This window comes from Asparagus officinalis, chromosome 3, assembly GCF_001876935.1.
Source record: "Asparagus officinalis chromosome 3, Aspof.V1, whole genome shotgun sequence".
NCBI classification, from domain to species: domain Eukaryota; kingdom Viridiplantae; phylum Streptophyta; class Magnoliopsida; order Asparagales; family Asparagaceae; genus Asparagus; species Asparagus officinalis.
In genome coordinates, this window is record NC_033796.1 from 4,646,615 (window position 1) to 4,665,157 (window position 18,543).

The 18,543-nt window shown below is 35.0% G+C and overlaps 1 protein-coding gene across 1 annotated transcript in view; it reads left to right on the forward strand.

The window, feature by feature from the left end:
• The window catches only part of LOC109832725 (calmodulin-binding transcription activator 3-like), a 16,653-nt gene extending 3,043 nt beyond the window's left edge, over positions 1-13,610 (forward strand). The window contains 13 exon segments of the mRNA XM_020400127.1: positions 1,045-1,164; positions 2,190-2,305; positions 2,667-2,755; positions 3,153-3,195; positions 6,356-6,536; positions 6,707-6,829; positions 6,917-7,236; positions 9,038-9,415; positions 9,590-9,657; positions 9,659-10,243; positions 10,356-10,938; positions 12,466-12,789; positions 13,300-13,610. Coding sequence (XP_020255716.1) covers positions 1,045-1,164; positions 2,190-2,305; positions 2,667-2,755; positions 3,153-3,195; positions 6,356-6,536; positions 6,707-6,829; positions 6,917-7,236; positions 9,038-9,415; positions 9,590-9,657; positions 9,659-10,243; positions 10,356-10,938; positions 12,466-12,789; positions 13,300-13,407 — 3,038 coding nt within the window. The 3' untranslated portion in view covers positions 13,408-13,610.

Here is an 18,543-nt window from a genome sequence, read left to right on the forward strand (position 1 = left end):
CTTGAGTTGTATGTAAAATTTAAGAAAGTAAATTGTTAGATGCAAATTTGGTTTTTTGTTTACCATTTTCTGTTACAGAGCACAATTTAGCAAAAATAGTACAAATTTATGGGATTTCCTTGTTTATTATTTGTTGTATTTTAGTTTATCCATGCATATGAGAATTAGCGTGTGAAAAGTAAGTCATGTCTGAGTGTGTATTTGCGTTTTGGTTAATCCGTTTTCTTGCGGTATTGTAGTTGAGTTTTACCAAGAAAGTTGATGAAAATTGGTAATTTTCTTGGTTACAGTTTTAGCTTCCGTTTTAGCCATGCATTATTGATGCTTGCACATGTTTGTTAGGTAGCTTAGTTTCCTTCTAATGTTTTTCATATTATTTTTCATCCAGAACCCTCCAAGTTGTGACAAATGTTTTTTATCATCTCCATGCATGATCCACGTGTTTATAACTGGTACAATGCAAGAAATTTCTTTTAGTGTCATCTAATATCTCATTTGCTGTTGATGTATATAATTAAATTTGGCCAGTTTTGGAAGGATTTATAGTTGAAGTTTTTCTTTTTAAATTTGATGGTTAAACCACGATCTCTACACCATTCAAGCAGAAAATTTAATTATTAAATTATTCAAATGAAAAATATAATCCCTTCAAATGGACATTTAAGGTTATGTATTTGTGTATATATGCATGTATACATATATTTGTGCATGCACATGTTATATACATGTGTGTGTGTGTGTGTCGTGTGCTTGTGGTTATGTAGATGTGTAAGTATATAGTACCTAAACATTTTTTTTGGCTAGCAGTTGCCTAGTAATCAATTCTCTGTTTATCTTGGCCCATTAGTTTGCTTGTTTTGGCTGGGGGCACATGTTTGTGGCATAGGTCCATAAAAGAAATTTGTGTGTGATATTGTGGCATATTACATAAAGGTGCCCTTAAGGGACACGTCTCAGTTATTGTTTATGTAATCCTTTTTCTTAGAATTTTTGTTGGTCAATTTCATTTTCTTTTTTAATATGATTATCTCTTTTGTGATGTAGGAATTGAGCAGATACTTCAGGAAGCTCAGCATCGATGGTTGCGTCCAGCTGAAATTTGTGAAATTCTGCGGAACTATCAGAAATTTCATATTGCTCCAGAGCCTCCACATAGGCCTTCTAGTATGAATTATTTTGTATTCTCATCCATATCTCAGTTGTTTCTTAAGATATCTGTACCCATCCTAGAATCTCTCTCTCTCTCTCTCTCTCTCTCTCTCTCTCTCTCTCTCTCTCTCTCTCCCTCTCCCTCTCCCTCTCCCTCTCCCTCTCCCTCTCCCTCTCTCTCTCTCTCTCTCTCGGGCAAATAGCTTGACTGTGATGGTAAGAAACACACTTGGAATTTTGGAAACACTGGGTGTGTTCGGTTGCCTAATGGCAACAAGGAAAAATAAATAATCATGAAGAATCTCTCTCTCTCTCTCCCTCTCCCTCTCCCTCTCCCTCTCCCTCTCCCTCTCCCTCTCTCTCTCTCTCTCTCTCGGGCAAATAGCTTGACTGTGATGGTAAGAAACACACTTGGAATTTTGGAAACACTGGGTGTGTTCGGTTGCCTAATGGCAACAAGGAAAAATAAATAATCATGAAGAATTAAATAAGGTAGTCAAGTCCCTAACCCAACACCTAAATTCACCTATGAATGTCAGGTAAACCACTTGAATCAAGCCCTTTGAAAAAAAGTATCGCCCCTCCAGGATTTAAACCAAGGGAAAGTTTGGTGAGGGAAAAAAGAAGAAAAAAATTCCTCTGTCAGCCTCCTGTCTTTTGACAGAAAAGTCAAGTCTGATATGTAATTTATCAGTTTAACACAACATGCTGAAAGTTGTGTTCTTATCTTCTCTCATACTTTAATATGTGTTTATTCTGTAAGCTGTTTGCTTGTAGTAGCTTTACAGTCATTAGGGTTTGATATGTTCGATTTATCAATTATTTCCATTATGATAGCTTCTTTTTCATTTTAGAACTGCAATTTTAGTTTCGTTTCTTTCTTTTTTTCCTTGTTCCCTACATGTACTGTGATTTGTTAGGAGTAGCTAAGATCTAAGAATCTGGCGACTTAATACTCTCCAAAACCATGTGTATATGCAACAATTAGTCATATTTTTTTGTCAGAAACAAATTCTGACACAGTGTATTTGCATGATCAGGTGGTTCACTCTTTCTTTTTGATCGCAAGGTCTTGAGGTATTTCAGAAAAGATGGTCATAACTGGAGAAAGAAAAAAGACGGGAAGACCGTGAAAGAAGCACATGAGAGGCTAAAAGTATGTGAAAGGCAAATCTTTCTTCTATTTTCATATGTCTCAGGAAAACATATCATTTGATAGAATCTATTAAGCTGTTATTCAAAGCTGTGTTGCTTTGCACCTCTTATATCAGAAAAATGGTTTGTAACTACATTGCCTTGGACCTCTAATATGTGTAATATCAGAGATAAGATTCTAAACTACATTGCATTGGACCTCTAATATCAAATAAGTAAACTGAATTGTGCATAATGATTTGCTGTTCAGAACCTGAGTTTCAGGAAGTGTCTCTAGTGACCATCTGTTCGTAGAACAATGAACATGAAATTTACCCATGCAACTTTACATCTGATATCCTTATGCGCTCTTCCAATTACAGGCGGATAGTGTTGATGTTCTTCATTGTTATTACGCTCATGGAGAAGAGAATGAAAGCTTCCAAAGACGAACTTATTGGATGCTGGAAGAGTAAGCATTGGAACCTGTATACTATGTTTCATGTTGAGTACATGTTTGTATTACTGAATTACATCAGTAAGTTTCATCAGTTATTTAATTGGTATATATTCTCCATATATAATAAAACAATACTCTGTACACTCTCATGGCACTGTAGACTTAGAGCAGGTTGTCTTCTTAAAGAGATATATGGGGTATATCTTGCACAACTCTTAACTACACCAGCCCAAATATATCCGCATGCCTATAAGCAAAACTCTTATGTATTTTTTCGTCTATATTCTACAACTTTCACGGCATTATTTAATTCTGCTTGAAGTAGATGTCACTTGTGGTCTTATCTTTTCTCTTCTTGGGCATTAATGTAATATCTGGTTTGACCATTTTGTGCTCTCTGATATTGCAGGACGTTCATGCACATCGTTCTTGTTCACTATCTTGAAGTCAAGGTTATATTTCTGGCAACTCTTTACTTTACTTATAAAGTCTTGTAAACACCCGGTAGAGTACTTTTGTATGATTTTTGTTGTGGCCAAGTCGTTTTTTTTCTTATATGCTGTTAACTTGCATGTATTCATTAGTGCGTCTTCATATGTTTTATGCGTATGACTTGCTTTTCCAACATCAAGTCTGTCATCCAATTTCTTTTTTTCTCTTCTTCCATTTTTTGCAGCTTTTAGTATATTTTGCTTTGGATGTATGTCCTGCATGTAGGTGAAAATTTTCAGTCTAGTGGATCATCTAGCCTAAGTTGAAAATGAATGAGAAAGGAAAGGGAGGGAGGAGGGATAATAATTGAGAAGAAGGAAACCGACAATTGGAACCCAATCAGAAACAAGAAAAGCAGAACAAAAAACATGAGAAAAAATTGAAGTAGTGAAGAATGAAACTGAAGAGGGAGTAGGCAATTATGGTAATGCCAAAATTGAAGGAAGTCAATGGCAAATGGAAACGGAGAAACTCAAATACGTTAGTGGGAAAATTGAAAGGAATTAGAACGAGGATGGAATATTAGAAGATAGAATTGTCAAATGAGTAAAAGCAGCCTGTAAGTCTTCTTACTACTTAGTTTCTAAGCCAAATACTTAACCTATTCTATTATGTGTGCAACATTTAAGGTCAATTAGTAAACATGCTTATGCATTGAGTTCTCCGATCTTTGTAACCACCCATGAAGTTTCTAGTTGTTACAAGAAAATAACATCCTTGAATTTAAATACCCTTCAAGTTTCTAGTTGTCCCAAGAAAATTGTAGCCTTCAGTTTCCATTAAAATATTCAATTTTATATATCCATGAATATGCAAAATTTTCTAAAGCTCTTGTTACCCAATCAAGCTCACAGAAGAACACCTCACTGTAAACTTGCACACACGTGTTGTTGCCCTACTTGAATGACATTTACTGTGCCATGAAGTGCTTGAACTGCTAACATTTGTATTACTTGTTGTAACATATGCCCTAGGTTATGCACATCTCAACTGCAAATGGATCAGATATGGATTGTATGTAATATCTGAATCTTAATTCAATAAGGAGATCAGTTTTAGACTTAGTTCTTGCCAAAAAATTCTTCAATTGGGTCCTGTTGGATACTAATCTTAAATAGACTTTTCCATTTATAGATTGAAATTACTTTCTGTTGGCAGTGGTTCAGTTTTGTTGTAATAAACCATTTTTATATTAATACTTTATAGACATAAATACCTTTTGATTAATGCAATATTGAATCTTTATTTATAATTTGATAAATGTACTTCAAGTAGATTTATTTGTAAGATTGCTGATACAGTAATAATCTGTATATGTTCTACATGTTGTTGCAAACTTTTTCCCCCTTTTTCGTATTTGGGTTTCTGGTTTAAAAACAATCATAGCTAAACACATTATGATAAGTTTTTTGGATTCAGTTTTGAGACCCAAATCTTATAAAATATCTAAATAATTGGATGGTGCTATCAGATTTTCAGGTGCTATTTTTAGTCCCAGGCACATTGGAGGCACTTGCAATTTTTAATGATGACATACGATATGGTGTCCAGTTATATTTATATTTATCTATAAAGGTGTCAATGCAGAACTTCACCATTACTGAAATTTCCCAGTATACCAATATAGGCATAACATATGTATATTGAAAAGTAGATTCGCGAGAAATAAATATTGAAATATACTTTATGAGAAGATATCTCTCTCCAAAAAATTTCTTTGACTTTTTATTTTTGAGTTTCCAAATTTATGTGGTATAAAAATGCATACAAAATTTATTATAAATTTTAACATATATGGCATTCTTATAAAACAGACATGCTATGAGGATGTCTGTGTGCGCGTATATCAAAGAATAAGACTAGTTTCTGTGTAGCAGATACACATAGAGTATGGATGTTTTTTACATATTGAAGTGCAATATTCATCTTTTAAAAATATTAGCGTGCACTTTTGGAGAGAAGCATGAAAGTTGACCTTTTTTGTACTGTTATGTACTTTAGTAGTGAAATACTCTATAATTTGGCACTTGGATTTGTATCTGGCAATTTAGAAGGTCGATTAACATTATTCTTTTACAACAGCAGGAGCCCATAACAAGGTCAATATACCTAGTGATGTAGAAAAATACAGATGATGAAATTTTTACTGGTACCATGTATCTTTACATGTATAGATATCCAATGTCTCCCCTTTTCAGTCTACAAACTCTAGAGTTTGCACTATATGTGCAGATAACTCGTGTTTACTTTAAGGTATATATGTTATATTTTGTTTCTACCATGCTTGTTGATTCATCCTATCTTGATGCCCTAAATTATTCCAATGAGTTTAGTACTTTGCTTGAAAGTAAATTATTAGTTACCTGTTAGGTAGTTCACCTGGTGCTTCTGGCACTTCTAGGTTCAGAACACTGTTCTACATTTTCAAGCTTGGTGTGAAATTGTCAGTTCACAGTGTATCGCCTCTTGTACCTCTTTGATCATATTCTATGATCATGGATAACATGCTATGTCCATTTCTGTCTCACACTATAATTTCACACTGATTGAGAAACTCATAATTTTAGTTTCCTAATAATTTCTGTTTCTGTGTTGCTATCTAGCATCAGAAGCTTGTTGCTTCTGTGTTAAATTTACTCCTGCTGTGAGTGACTATTTGTTTATCATCATTTTGCTATGTGCATGTATTACAGTTGATAGTGAATAAACATGTCTGCTCCATATACGTCCTCTACAAATTTATTATTGTGTGTAGTAATTTTGGTATTATGCTGTCAATGGTTTCATCATTTGTTTTAAAAACAACCTCATTTTCAGCAGGCTACCTTGGAGCACTTCATCCACAGCTTACCCTGTTATGTAGCACTTATGTAATGTGAAATCATTCCATAGACTTTTTTTTTGTATTTTTTAAGTTACATCCAACCTCATCTTCTCTTGACTAATTTATATTAAAAAGATTAAATTGGAATTAATTACCGAGTCACGGTTTTACTTTTTTATTTTCTGGAGATTGTATTTTTATTCTCTACTCGGTCTTTTATGAATTCTTCTTTCATGCATATTCTATGAACAGTTCTTAACTTGGATGTTTGTCAACACTGTAATCTGCTCCTGCAGGGTGGCAAAGCAAGCAGTTATAGCCGTACCAGGGATGATAAAGAAATCACGAAAAGTTCCCAGACGGACAGTCCTATCTGTTCTAATTCTTTTACAAGTCAGGATCAATTGCCTTCACAAACTACAGATGCTGGGAGCCCAAGCAGTGCTCAGACATCAGAATATGAAGATTCTCAATCAGGTATAACTTTCACTTCTTTGTTGTTAAATCCTGATGTTCTCTATTTGAAAATGATGTTAGAGTAGAGTTACTTTGAGGAACAGTATTTGCACCTAATATAGGTTCTGATTGATATTCCCGATCATGCATCCTTTCTTTCAGTGTATCTAAAGCGAAATTCGATTCAGCAGATAATTATCAAGCCCGATCCGGACACCACCCTCTCCTTGGGTTGCAACAGTATGAGAATGGACATTTGATGGATGTTCATTTGTTGAACTCAAATATTCCAATTTCCTCCCTAATTAACCAGTGTAAGAGACTTTCTTTTGTTCCACCCTACTTTTAAACATCTATGTTTCAAGACAATTGTACTGATTCTATTTTGCATATTATATCAGATAATAATCAAAGTTCGTTGGTGTCAACACCAGAGACTGATTTATGTTCTGGTTCTAAAGAGAGTATAGCTAAAGTATTTAATCGGATAGGCCTTGGTTTAGGATTTAATAGCGGCAGAACACAGCTTGACTTACCACCCTGGGATGAAGTCCTGGAACACCATGCAACAGGAATTTCAAGCACGCCTGTCCCAACTTCTCTGCAAGCGGAAGCTGCTGCAACGAGCGACATTACTAAGCAAGTGAACTTGACATTTGGGGAACTTTTAACTGGCGGAATCAATTTCAAGCAACAAGATGAAAGCAAGGCAGAGCTGCAGGTACCATTCTTATAGCCTCTATTATATGAATTAGTGTAATTTCTATTTTCTTGAGAATGCTCGAGGTTGCTACCAGTGCTAATGATATTATACAAGCTGTGTTGCTCACATGAGTGCTGTAATTCAGGCGCTGTCAAAGATATCAATCTGTTTGCACTCAATAAACTTTGAATCAATTGAGAAGAGTAATGACAGCCCAACTTCCATTTTGTTTCTCTCATTGATTTGTATGGTCCAAGCATGTTAATAAAGTTGGGAGTTATTTTTAACCATAAAGAAGTACCACCATTTAGAACCGGGAAATTATGTAAAGACTGGTTGAGTCAAAAGAGGTCATCTATAGACCCCCAAAGCATGAAACAATGGATTTAAATAGATCATATGTCCCTCACAAGTATTTTTTTAAGCTAATTCCAGCTATCAATGGTTTATCACCTCGTCATAGTTACTGTAGGTCATTTTAGTATGCTGTCTCTTTTCTAGTTCGTGCTTAGATTGTTGACTCCTGTGATTTAAGATATGTAGTTCGTGTATGTTGTTGGTTCTAATCTTGGGGCTTCATATATTCAATTTTGTGTGTGACTTTGGTTTCTTTTAAAAGTGATCAAGTCCGTCTCTGCCAATAGGCTGTATACCAGAGTGGTTGGCATTGTAACTGTTGTTGTCATCTTACTCCTACTAACATGTTCTCACACCACTATAAACTTCTTCTAGTGTTCTGAAGCTTGATGTTTTCATTTCCAAATGCAATGATAGAAGCTTGAGTATCCTTATCTAGTAGTAGAAGAAATTTTAAAGTGATGATATTTGCTGTTACCAAGGCTCCCTTTGCTTTGTAGTCCTAGAAGCGTACCTTTTCTGGCTTTGATATTTTAACAAACATCAAAATTTTCAACAGAATTTGAAACTTAACATATATTTCTTGATAGTATACCAGTAATAAAAAATTTCAACAGAATTTGAAACTTAACATATATTTCTTGATAGATACCAGTAATCAGTCAGCAAATAGAAACAACAATCAGGAATCAAGTTGCGTCACCATATCCTTATGGAACATAAATCCACATGTGAACAACAGGAAAATATACCTACTTATCTCTTCACCTTTCAGATGATATTAGAAAGCCCGAATGACCCCTTTCAGATGACACCCAATATGCCCTCCCTCCCCTGCATGCATGCACAAACATGGACATAAATATAGTTGTCATATGTTATAAAGATCAAGATCAAAGCCTGTCATCCCAATATTTCACACCGGCGCCCATTGACATCTTTCAATAGTCATTAACTTTTAGTCAATGAGCATAGTTTATCCTTCACATTTTTGTCCTGTCAATGACAAAAATTAATCAGAGTAATCATCATTGCTATGATAGTGGATTATCTTCTGCATATTTTGAGAACTGAATTGGATCGGAAATTTTAACTTTCTGTTTTCCTTATGTTAGATTTATAGTGGCATGTTCTTTTATTGTGGCATGTTTCTTCTTCAGATTTGTATAGTCTTTTTTGCAATTCAGATCGTTTGATTTTTAGTTTTCCGAAAGTACAAATTTCTTCTGTTTTTCCGGTTCAGGCCTATTTATTTTGTTAAACCTTGTTTTCTACCCATCCCTATGCTTTTTGTGGTATTATTTAACTCAATAATACAACCTTCACTTGACAAGTTATATGATCCATGTATAACTGAATGCAAATGATTCATCTCACACTCTGCTTATCTATCATCTGTATTCAGCTTTTATTGGGAGGCATCGATTTAACCGTCTTATGCAAACACTACTTTACTCTGCAGGAACATCCTCGTGACATCGATTCTGTCGCTTCATCCCAAGCCAATGTAAAATGTGAACTTTCTTTAGATGGCATTATGAGTTCCCCAGCAATATTGAAACAGTCATCAGCTGGACTATCTAACGTAGAAGGAGAAGGCTTGAAAAAATATGACAGTTTCTCAAAGTGGATGAGCAAAGAGTTCACTGAGGTAGATGATCCTCATAAATCCACCTCTCAGGCCTATTGGAATTTTATGGAAAATGTGCGTGTTGATGATTCTGGAATGTCGAATCCAGAGCAAGATGCATTCATTGTGGGCCCCTCAGTCTCTCAAGATCAACTTTTCAGTATTATAGATTATTCTCCGAATTGGGCATACAGTGGCATAGAAACTAAGGTGTTGAATCTGTACTTGAATCTCCTAAGCAAAAAGGAAATATTTTCTCTAAACTTACTGCACTGTGCAGACATATGACTGCATATTATAAATTAACAGTTTGGCTTCCGCACACAAACATAAATACGTTAACCATTATAACCATCTTCTTACTCATAAATATGCTTGTTGCAGGTTCTAATTACAGGGACGTTTTTGAAGGAGAAAAAAGATGTAGAGAACATTAAACTCTCATGTATGTTCGCTCCGTTGTCATGCTCCACCACATAAATCTGGAAGAGTTCCATTTTATATTACCTGCTCTAACAGACTGGCTTGCAGTGAAGTGCGGGAATTCGAGTTTCGAGTTAATCATGCTGAATCTATGGAGACTGATGTGAGCAGTTGCAATATAAATGAAATGCACTTCCATATTCGTCTTGGGAAACTACTAACACTTGGATCACTTGACAATTCAAGTGGCTCTAACATTTCTCCTGAGAAGGTTCACGTGAGAAATAAAATCAGTTCACTTCTTGTGGAAGCTGATGACAAGTGGTTCAATATACTAAAATTATCAAATGACAATGAGTTCTCTCCTGATAGGATAAAGGACCAGTTGCTTCAAAAGCTACTGAAAGAGAAGTTGCATGATTGGCTTATTCACAAAGTCGTTGAAGATGGAAAAGGTCCTAATGTCCTAGATGAGGAGGGTCAAGGTGTTATTCATTTAACAGCTGCTCTTGGTTATGATTGGGCTATAAAGCCAATAATAATTGCAGGTGTGAATATCAATTTCAGGGATGCACGGGGATGGACATCCCTTCATTGGGCAGCCTCTTGCGGCAGGTAAATTCATTATCTTTTCTTCATCGTTGGTGTTGATAAATGCTAAGAAGTGTTTCATAATTTGGTTTTCTTGCTTCTTAATATCTTTCTGTCTCTTTTCTTTAAATTTTAGAGAGCGGACAGTTGTTTCTCTGGTTTCACTGGGTGCAGCTCCTGGAGCATTAACAGATCCAACTCCTGATTTCCCTTCTGGAAGAACACCTGCTGACTTAGCATCTGGAAATGGACACAAAGGGATTGCTGGGTTCCTTGCTGAGTCGTCTCTAACTTCTCATCTTTCAATCCTTACTGTAAGGGATACGAGAGGCATTGATATGAGTGATGTGTCTGGCATAGACGGCATTTTCAATTTAGAAGAGAAGAATAGCACTCAGCTTGTTGATGGGGGCACAGAGGCTGGTCTTTCCCTGAAGGACTCATTATCTGCTGTTCGTAATGCTTCTCTTGCTGCAGCTCGTATTCATCAAGTGTTTAGAGTAGATTCCTTTCAGAGGAAAAAACTGGTTGAATATGGTGATGACCAGTGTGGAATATCAAATGAGCAGGTTTTATCGCTTATATCTGTCAAATCAAGTAAACTAGGACAACATGATACACCTGTACATGCTGCTGCAATAAGAATACAAAACAAGTACCGTGGATGGAAGGGAAGGAAGGAATTCCTGATTACTCGGCAACGAATTGTTAAGATTCAGGTAATTGTTAGAGATCCAGTCAGTTATGAGTTTATAGTAAAAAACTGTGTTTTGTGTATATACAGGTGGGTGGGTGGGTGGGTGCTACTCTAATGGGTGTTTATAGCACCATTCACCATGGTTTACATGTCATGAAATGCATGCGGATAGATTATGTGGCTTGGGTTTTTAACACTCATTCAATGGTTGCAATTGGAAAGGCAATTGAATATAAGATGAAATAGGTCATTTGATGGATGCTGAAGGCTTTCAACACAGATTGTCATCCACATATATTTCGTGATGTTTGCATCAAGAAGATCAGTCACCATTGGGTTGCCCATCATTGTTTGGAGTCGGTTACGAGTATGTTCCTGGGAAACAATAAAGAGTTGGTATTATGAACAAATAGTCATCCATTAACTAGCTAAACACAAAAAAGTTGCTACTTGTAAGCAATGATAATTGGTCCCTATTTTTTTCTCTATTGACATTTAAATCCCTACTACTGTTCCTATTAGGATTTTGGTAAGTTCTTAAAATGAGTAATACGCCGCCTCCTTTCAATGTATGTTCTCATCTCTTCTTCTAGGATTTAGAAAGCTGTTGTATGAACATAATCATTTCTTCTATTTCGGAGGAAACAAGCAACTAAAGTTAAAAAAAAGGAGGCTAAAGTTAAACGAAAATAAGAATCCATTTGATGAGGAGAAGGTAACATGAGGATTCCAAGTGTATGTACTGAGGGAGGGAGGTAAGCCATTTTTGGAATAGTTTATTCATATACTAATTGGATATGTTGACATGAGGAATCTCTGTGGTGTATTGAGAGAAAAAGAGACCAAATTGCCATTGCCATTTCATTACAAATTGAGGCCTTTTTTGGGTGTTTATAGGGTAGTTAGTGAATAACTGTGTCTTACATGGTAGATCATTCTCTTCATGTGTTCAAATCTTTTTGGGTGAAGATGTAGTTAGCAAACCACTGGAACAGTATCAAACAGGTGTTCAAATGAATACTTATACACGACCATCTGACAGCTTGGACATCATGATCAAACATTGATTTTGTAATTAGGTAGGTAGCTAGGGGTTCTAGGCATCTAATTCCACCCATTAGCAGATGGCTAGGAACCTATTGTGTATTACCCAATTGGATGGTCCGCCATGTGTTTTTATTAAACCATGTCGGTAAATGTTATTTATACGTGGATTACTTGGTCAGATGTCAATATTAATAATTTAATAAATTCTACTGTGACAAAGCAAATGATTTCTTACAATTTGGAATAACGTTGACATTTGAGTTCTCAATTAGTCTGGTGAAATATCGGATTTGATATCTTTACCTTAGACCTGTTTACAGCTTCACTTGATTTGTCTTGGTTCTGATTTTTGAGTCATGTCAGTTAAACTTCTTCCAAGATATCATGTTTTATTATCACTCTCAATTCAGTATGCCCCACTTTTACACTCTTTGGCCAGATCTTTTGTGCTTCTTGATTTGGTTAGTGATACCTTTATTCTTTTTTTTGGGTATATGTGTAGGCCCATGTACGGGGTCACCAAGTGCGAAAACGATACAAAAAGATTGTTTGGTCAGTAAGTATATGGGAGAAAGCAGTGTTGCGCTGGAGAAGGAAAGGAAACGGATTACGTGGGTTTCGAAAAGAAGGGCTCATTGAGGGAACTAGTATGCGAACAGAACCAGCTATGGAGGACGATTATGATTTCCTGCAAGAAGGAAGAAAGCAGACTGAAGCAAGACTGCAGAAAGCCCTGTCAAGAGTAAAGTCTATGGTTCAATATCCGGAAGCAAGGGATCAGTACAGACGATTGCTGACTGTGGTTACAGAGCTCCAGGAATCAAATGTGAAGTTTTCTATTATCTCTTGCAAATCAGCCCTTTCTCCTTGTTCTTTTTTTTTTCCTTTTTACTTTGTTTCTGCGGTTCTGTGTCATGCCATTTGACTGGGTATTTTTGCCGAGTGCAGTGAGCTTAACATGATTGCTAGTCATATCTCTACCCATTTTCTGGTCTTAATAGAAGAGTCCTAATTTTTGTAGCATAGGGGCAATTTCTCATAATAGCATGCATAATTTACTCCAACTCAGGAGTGCTATGGTTTTGGTTGCATTGAGTTTTTTTCTTTTGACTGTTGATTATTTTATCGAGGTATTTGTCGTAGTTTAACTTTTGATGCCTTCAACAAGTTGAAAAGTTACTTTTGTATACTGAAAAAGTGAAATAAAGCTATTGTAACACCTAGATGTTCTGTATCCTATTTGATTTTGGCAGCTTTAATCTTAGTTCATTTGGACTAAATTGTTTTACTTGAGGTTTATTTCCACTCATTGTCAACCTCTGTGTAATTTTCACAGGCTGAGGAAAATATTCTGAACGAGTCTGTAGATGCGGCTGAGAGTGATTTCATGGTTGGGCTTGAGGAGCTATGCGGCGAAGATGACTCGTTTATGCCTTCTGCTTGATGCTAACTTTGCTTAATCTGTAAATATTCTTTCCTGTTGACATCTTAGTCTAATGTAAATTATCTTACTTCCCTGTTGTGACACAGCTGACATGTATGTTTGTATTAACTTAAAAGATCAAGACTGTGTTTATGTACATGTTAACTGTTTGACGAACTTAGCAATAAGATTATCGACTAACGATCGGTATCTACTTCCTGCCCTTTATCATCCTCCTCTTTCATTCATAAACTGGTTCGAAGAGGTTTGACACTGTGTGGGGCTTAAGCGTTTTGGTTTTCTGATAAAAAAAGATGCTTTCACTGTTTTGCTTTGAAGAGGCCCAAACATGCAAAAGCCGAAGCCTCGTCGGTTCAGCGTTACCGTGTCATCACGCATTTTTAGTTACTTTCAACTAGACTAGAGAGCGGTGTGGCTGATTATTTGCATGATTTATCCTTCTATTATTATTTTTATAGTGGGTATTATTCATTCTCGGAAGGAAGCCGACAGGAGAGAGATTCGAAATTATTTAAGGCTGCGTTTGGGAACTTTGATTTGGATTTGGGAAGTTGATTTAAAATCAAGGGATTTTAAATTTAGGATTTGAAATCCATGATTTAAGAAATCTTTTGTTTGGATATCTTTATTAAATGAAAGGATTTGAAATCTTTGATTTCTAAATCTAATGTTTGGGTACTTTATTATACATGAATTTGAATTTAAAATTAATGAAAATTTATTCTCTTTAACCCATCTTGTTTACATCAAACGTAATGAAGATGTGTAAAATAGTAACCAAAAAACACAAATTTAGGTAATTTTGGCGATGATAGCTACATTTGCTAAGTTTTCAAATTCATTGCCCACCATAACTTGTAAGAATTTCAACAAAATAAAAATAAAGAAAACTCTACAAACATATCAAGTATCTTACAAAAAAAAACATCTAAATAATACATTACCATCTGAAAAGTGAGAATAAGTTGATATCAGAGCAAATAAGTAATAATTATCCATTATCTTCTCAAATGCAGGTACAACTGACAATTACATAGTCAATTTGGTCTTTGATATACCAAGAGAAATGTTAATAAGAAAAAATACAAAGAGTTGCAAACTGAATAGCATGTGAGAAGAGAAGTATCCTTGATGTAAAGAAATTACAACTGAGGATTCAGAAGTGCTCGTATGATAAACCCTATCTGCAGCAACAAAAGAGGAATTCATTAGCCATCACGATATGGAGCCCAAAACCTGCAAAGAAAATGAGCAGATCAATAATTTTTTTCAATCAAGCTAACAAGCTAACAAATTAAACAAAAATGTCGGATAAGTGAGACTGAATAAGATAAGCATAAAAGCATATGGAGACTTGTGAGAGTATTGGTTAGGAAAATCAATACACTAGATTATACACAACCTAATAACAAACATGAGAACTACATTTGCGCACACTTTACAACTCAGCCTAACATCATACATGAGACTTAGTCACTCAAATTTGTCTAACATCATACATGAACCAAAGGAAGAGCACAAATAATTACTTCCAGTCCAGAATTAGCACCTAGAGAAAAAACACAGGTAATATAAAAAAGAAAAAGATTAAGAAAACAAAAAAGGAAGCATGTACTTCGGATCTCAGAACTCAACACATTCAGACATACATTCAGATACTTGAATTAAACAGTCAAAACTATTCAGATCCTTGATTTTTACAAGGAACGGTCGAAACAAAGACCATAGTCTATGAAATACAGAACATGTAAAATAAAAAAAATCAGACAAGAAATGACCCAAAGTGAGAACAAAAATGAGAATGCATGTTCTTTCCAACAAATTGAAAGAAAAAAGAATACAGAGCTGAAAGAAAAAAAAGAATACAGACCTAAAAGAACAACCTACTCTACATTAGCCCGTAAACTACACTAGTTATACAGCATTTTACCAGGTGCGACTATAACACACAATTAATATGAGACTCCTGGATGCAAAATGGCACCCAAGCACTGTATCAACCACCCACTAACCTCTCGAGATCAAAACCTAGTTACCTTACTAGCAAAGAAAATGAGCACATCAATAATTTTTAAGGCTACATGAAGCCTATTCATCAATGTGGGGGTGGTTATGAGTCAAGGGGAGAAGAAAATTTAGATGCAGTGACAGCTATATCTGAACAAATGACAAGTATACCTAATACATACCACAACCACAACCACAAAAAGCACTAGTGTTCCTGAATGACAAGTATACGAAAGTTTTTGCCCCACTTCTTTCACTCTTTTCTCTTCCTCCTATAGAAAGTTAACAGAAAATTAATATCACTTAACCGAAAAATGAAAGACGTACACATTATCGGTAATCAATGTTACTAAAATCTTAGACAGTACAATAGTGCAGAAAAAGTAATGTGTTCATACTCTGGTACTAGCATAACTTTCAACAATTGTTTAACCATAAACATCCAACCGTGTAGTAAATATAATCCAGAGTACATGAGTGAACTTCTAATACAGTAGCTGTTAAAATCTTGCTCAGGTTGTAAATGTTAACAGCATGCAGCAATACATCGTAACGAGCTACGAAATTACGAACATATATGAGAGGTTCCAAAAAATACAAGCTATGTTTTATTCATCAATGCGTGTACGGAAAGCTGGAAAAAAAACCTTCATGTCTTTGTCCATTTTCAGAGAAAACAAAGTTATAACATGTTACCGGGAATTGGTTCCTGCAATTGCCCAAGATTGTCGCCATCTCTTCTATTCATCGTGTGTGGTATTTATGATTGTAGTCATCTCTTCTAGAGACGCTACAAACTGTGAAGCCCAATATTAGCTTAATATCATCAGAAGGCGGCACTCTTTTAATAGGAAAAAACAACAACAATACCTTGAGAAGGAACATTGTGTCAGATTTGGATAATGATCAGCAATGAGTTTATCTATGTTTTAAGTGACCTAAAATAGATGCGTGGCTTAATGCTGGGCGTAGCTCTGGATTATAAAAATGAGTTGTTTTGATCATGAGCTCACAACATAAGCTCACAACACAGATAAACCAGATGAAATGTGACTTCAGGTTAAAATTGATCATGAGCTCACAACATAAGCTCACAACACAGATAAACCAGATGAAATGTGACTTCAGGTTAAAATCATAATCATTAGCAAATAATCATTGATAGCATTGATAATCATTATAGTCAAACAAATAACGATTCAAATTTCAGCTGCGACTGAAAGGAGAAAATTATTTGGCATGAATCATCATCTTCCCATAAGATATCTGTGGCAACAACTAGTACTTATAGCCTAATGGTTATATATGCTTGCAGCTTTCATCACAAGGGCCTATTCATGATGAGATCGACTTCGAGTTCCTTGGAAATCTCAGCGGAGACCCGTACACATTGCACACCAATGTGTTCATTCAAGGAAAAGGAAACAGAGAGCAGCAATTTCATCTGTGGTTCAGACTAGGCTTTGTTTGGTGTTTATAAGAAATAAATGAAAGTTCTATTATATCCTGTGCATATACTCTTGTATGATTCGGTGTATGTTGTAGACATATCTAAAACGCAACTAAAATGATAAACTCTCAAAGCTAGCAGATGACTGATATCACCAGATTCTAACTTAATATTGGAATGCCAATACAGATTTTTCACTCCCGATGTCCCTACAGATTAGAATCTATGTGGATATTCATAACTAACCAAATATTAGAACATAATATGGTTTTTACGAGTGGTCACTTTCTTTTAATTTATTTAATCATCTACAAACCCGTGCGTGGTAAGTGTGAAGTGATTCAAGGGTGAAAAAGGTCGATCCTTAATCGCCTTAGCAAGCTGGCTAATTCAGACTCTTATCTTAATTAAGCATTGATTTACTTAAAACCCAATAATGAAGGTTGGTTTATCTGTACTCATAGACATTCTTAACACCTTTAATTTGTATACAATTTGTGCTCATATGTAAAATTCGTCCTAGTTATAAACACGTACACAGTTAATTTTGTTAGATTCATGAGATAGATTCCTTCGCCTATAAGGAGTTCCAGAACCAACAAAAGGATCTTTATGCCAGCCTACCTGCTCTTTAATGGGTCTGCAGACTAAACTATAGCATAGTCTCTGCAATTTGACAAGGGAAAGAACATTTAGAAATAAGAAAAAAGAATTGCTGAAAGTATTACTTCTTGATTCTATTATAATTCTATGATCATAACATGCAAAGGGTATTGTAGCACACTTGTTTTCTCATTTCACTTCAAGTCTGCCTGACATTAATCAACAAACTAGGAAGTCCACTTCAGAATGAAGTGGGCAACAGCTAAGCTTAAATGAGATCAAAGTGACTTATAAATTGACAAACAACTCGATGGAGTTATACCGAGCATAACAACACTAGAAACCACATGGAAATCTCACTAATCAAATGTATTGACTCCAATTTCTGAACGCCTTGACAAATAAATGAAATTCCAGTATTAAAAACAAAATGAATCAAATATCATTACTGACACTAGAAAACAGATTATTCATTAGCATGGATCCTAAATTCAATGTATCAAAAAAGTTAATAGGTCCTTAATTGTATATGGAACAAGGATTTTAATAGTAAAAAATCTTAAATTTTTCTTTAACAAATTATACTCCAAAGTAGTTCAAAAGGAAGATTAGTTCTTCATTATTACCCATATATTTCTTTAGAAAGTCTACAACAGATAGAAATAATCATTATCACACATAAGCACCTCGCAACATCCAAATTCCTTCTCCGATTTCACAAGACCAAGTCAAAAAAAAATTAATAGTTGAAGAAGTAGTTCCTAAAGAAGGATCAACTCATCCTCAACATTTTATCTATACTAGTTGGATTGCACGTGCAATGCACGTGGTAATTTTTAAATTTTATTATTTTATTATTGATTCATTTTATTAAGATTTCTTTAATTTAAACCATGTATCAAACATATGGATAGAATTTAAAAATTCAAAAGGATTGAATAATAAAATTACATTTTTTCTTTAATCCTACTTATTTCTATCTTTTTAAAACAATTGATAGTCATACAATATAAACAATAGAGATACTATAAGTATCTATCTTTATCATTGGATATTTTGAGCTTTAATGGTTCCAA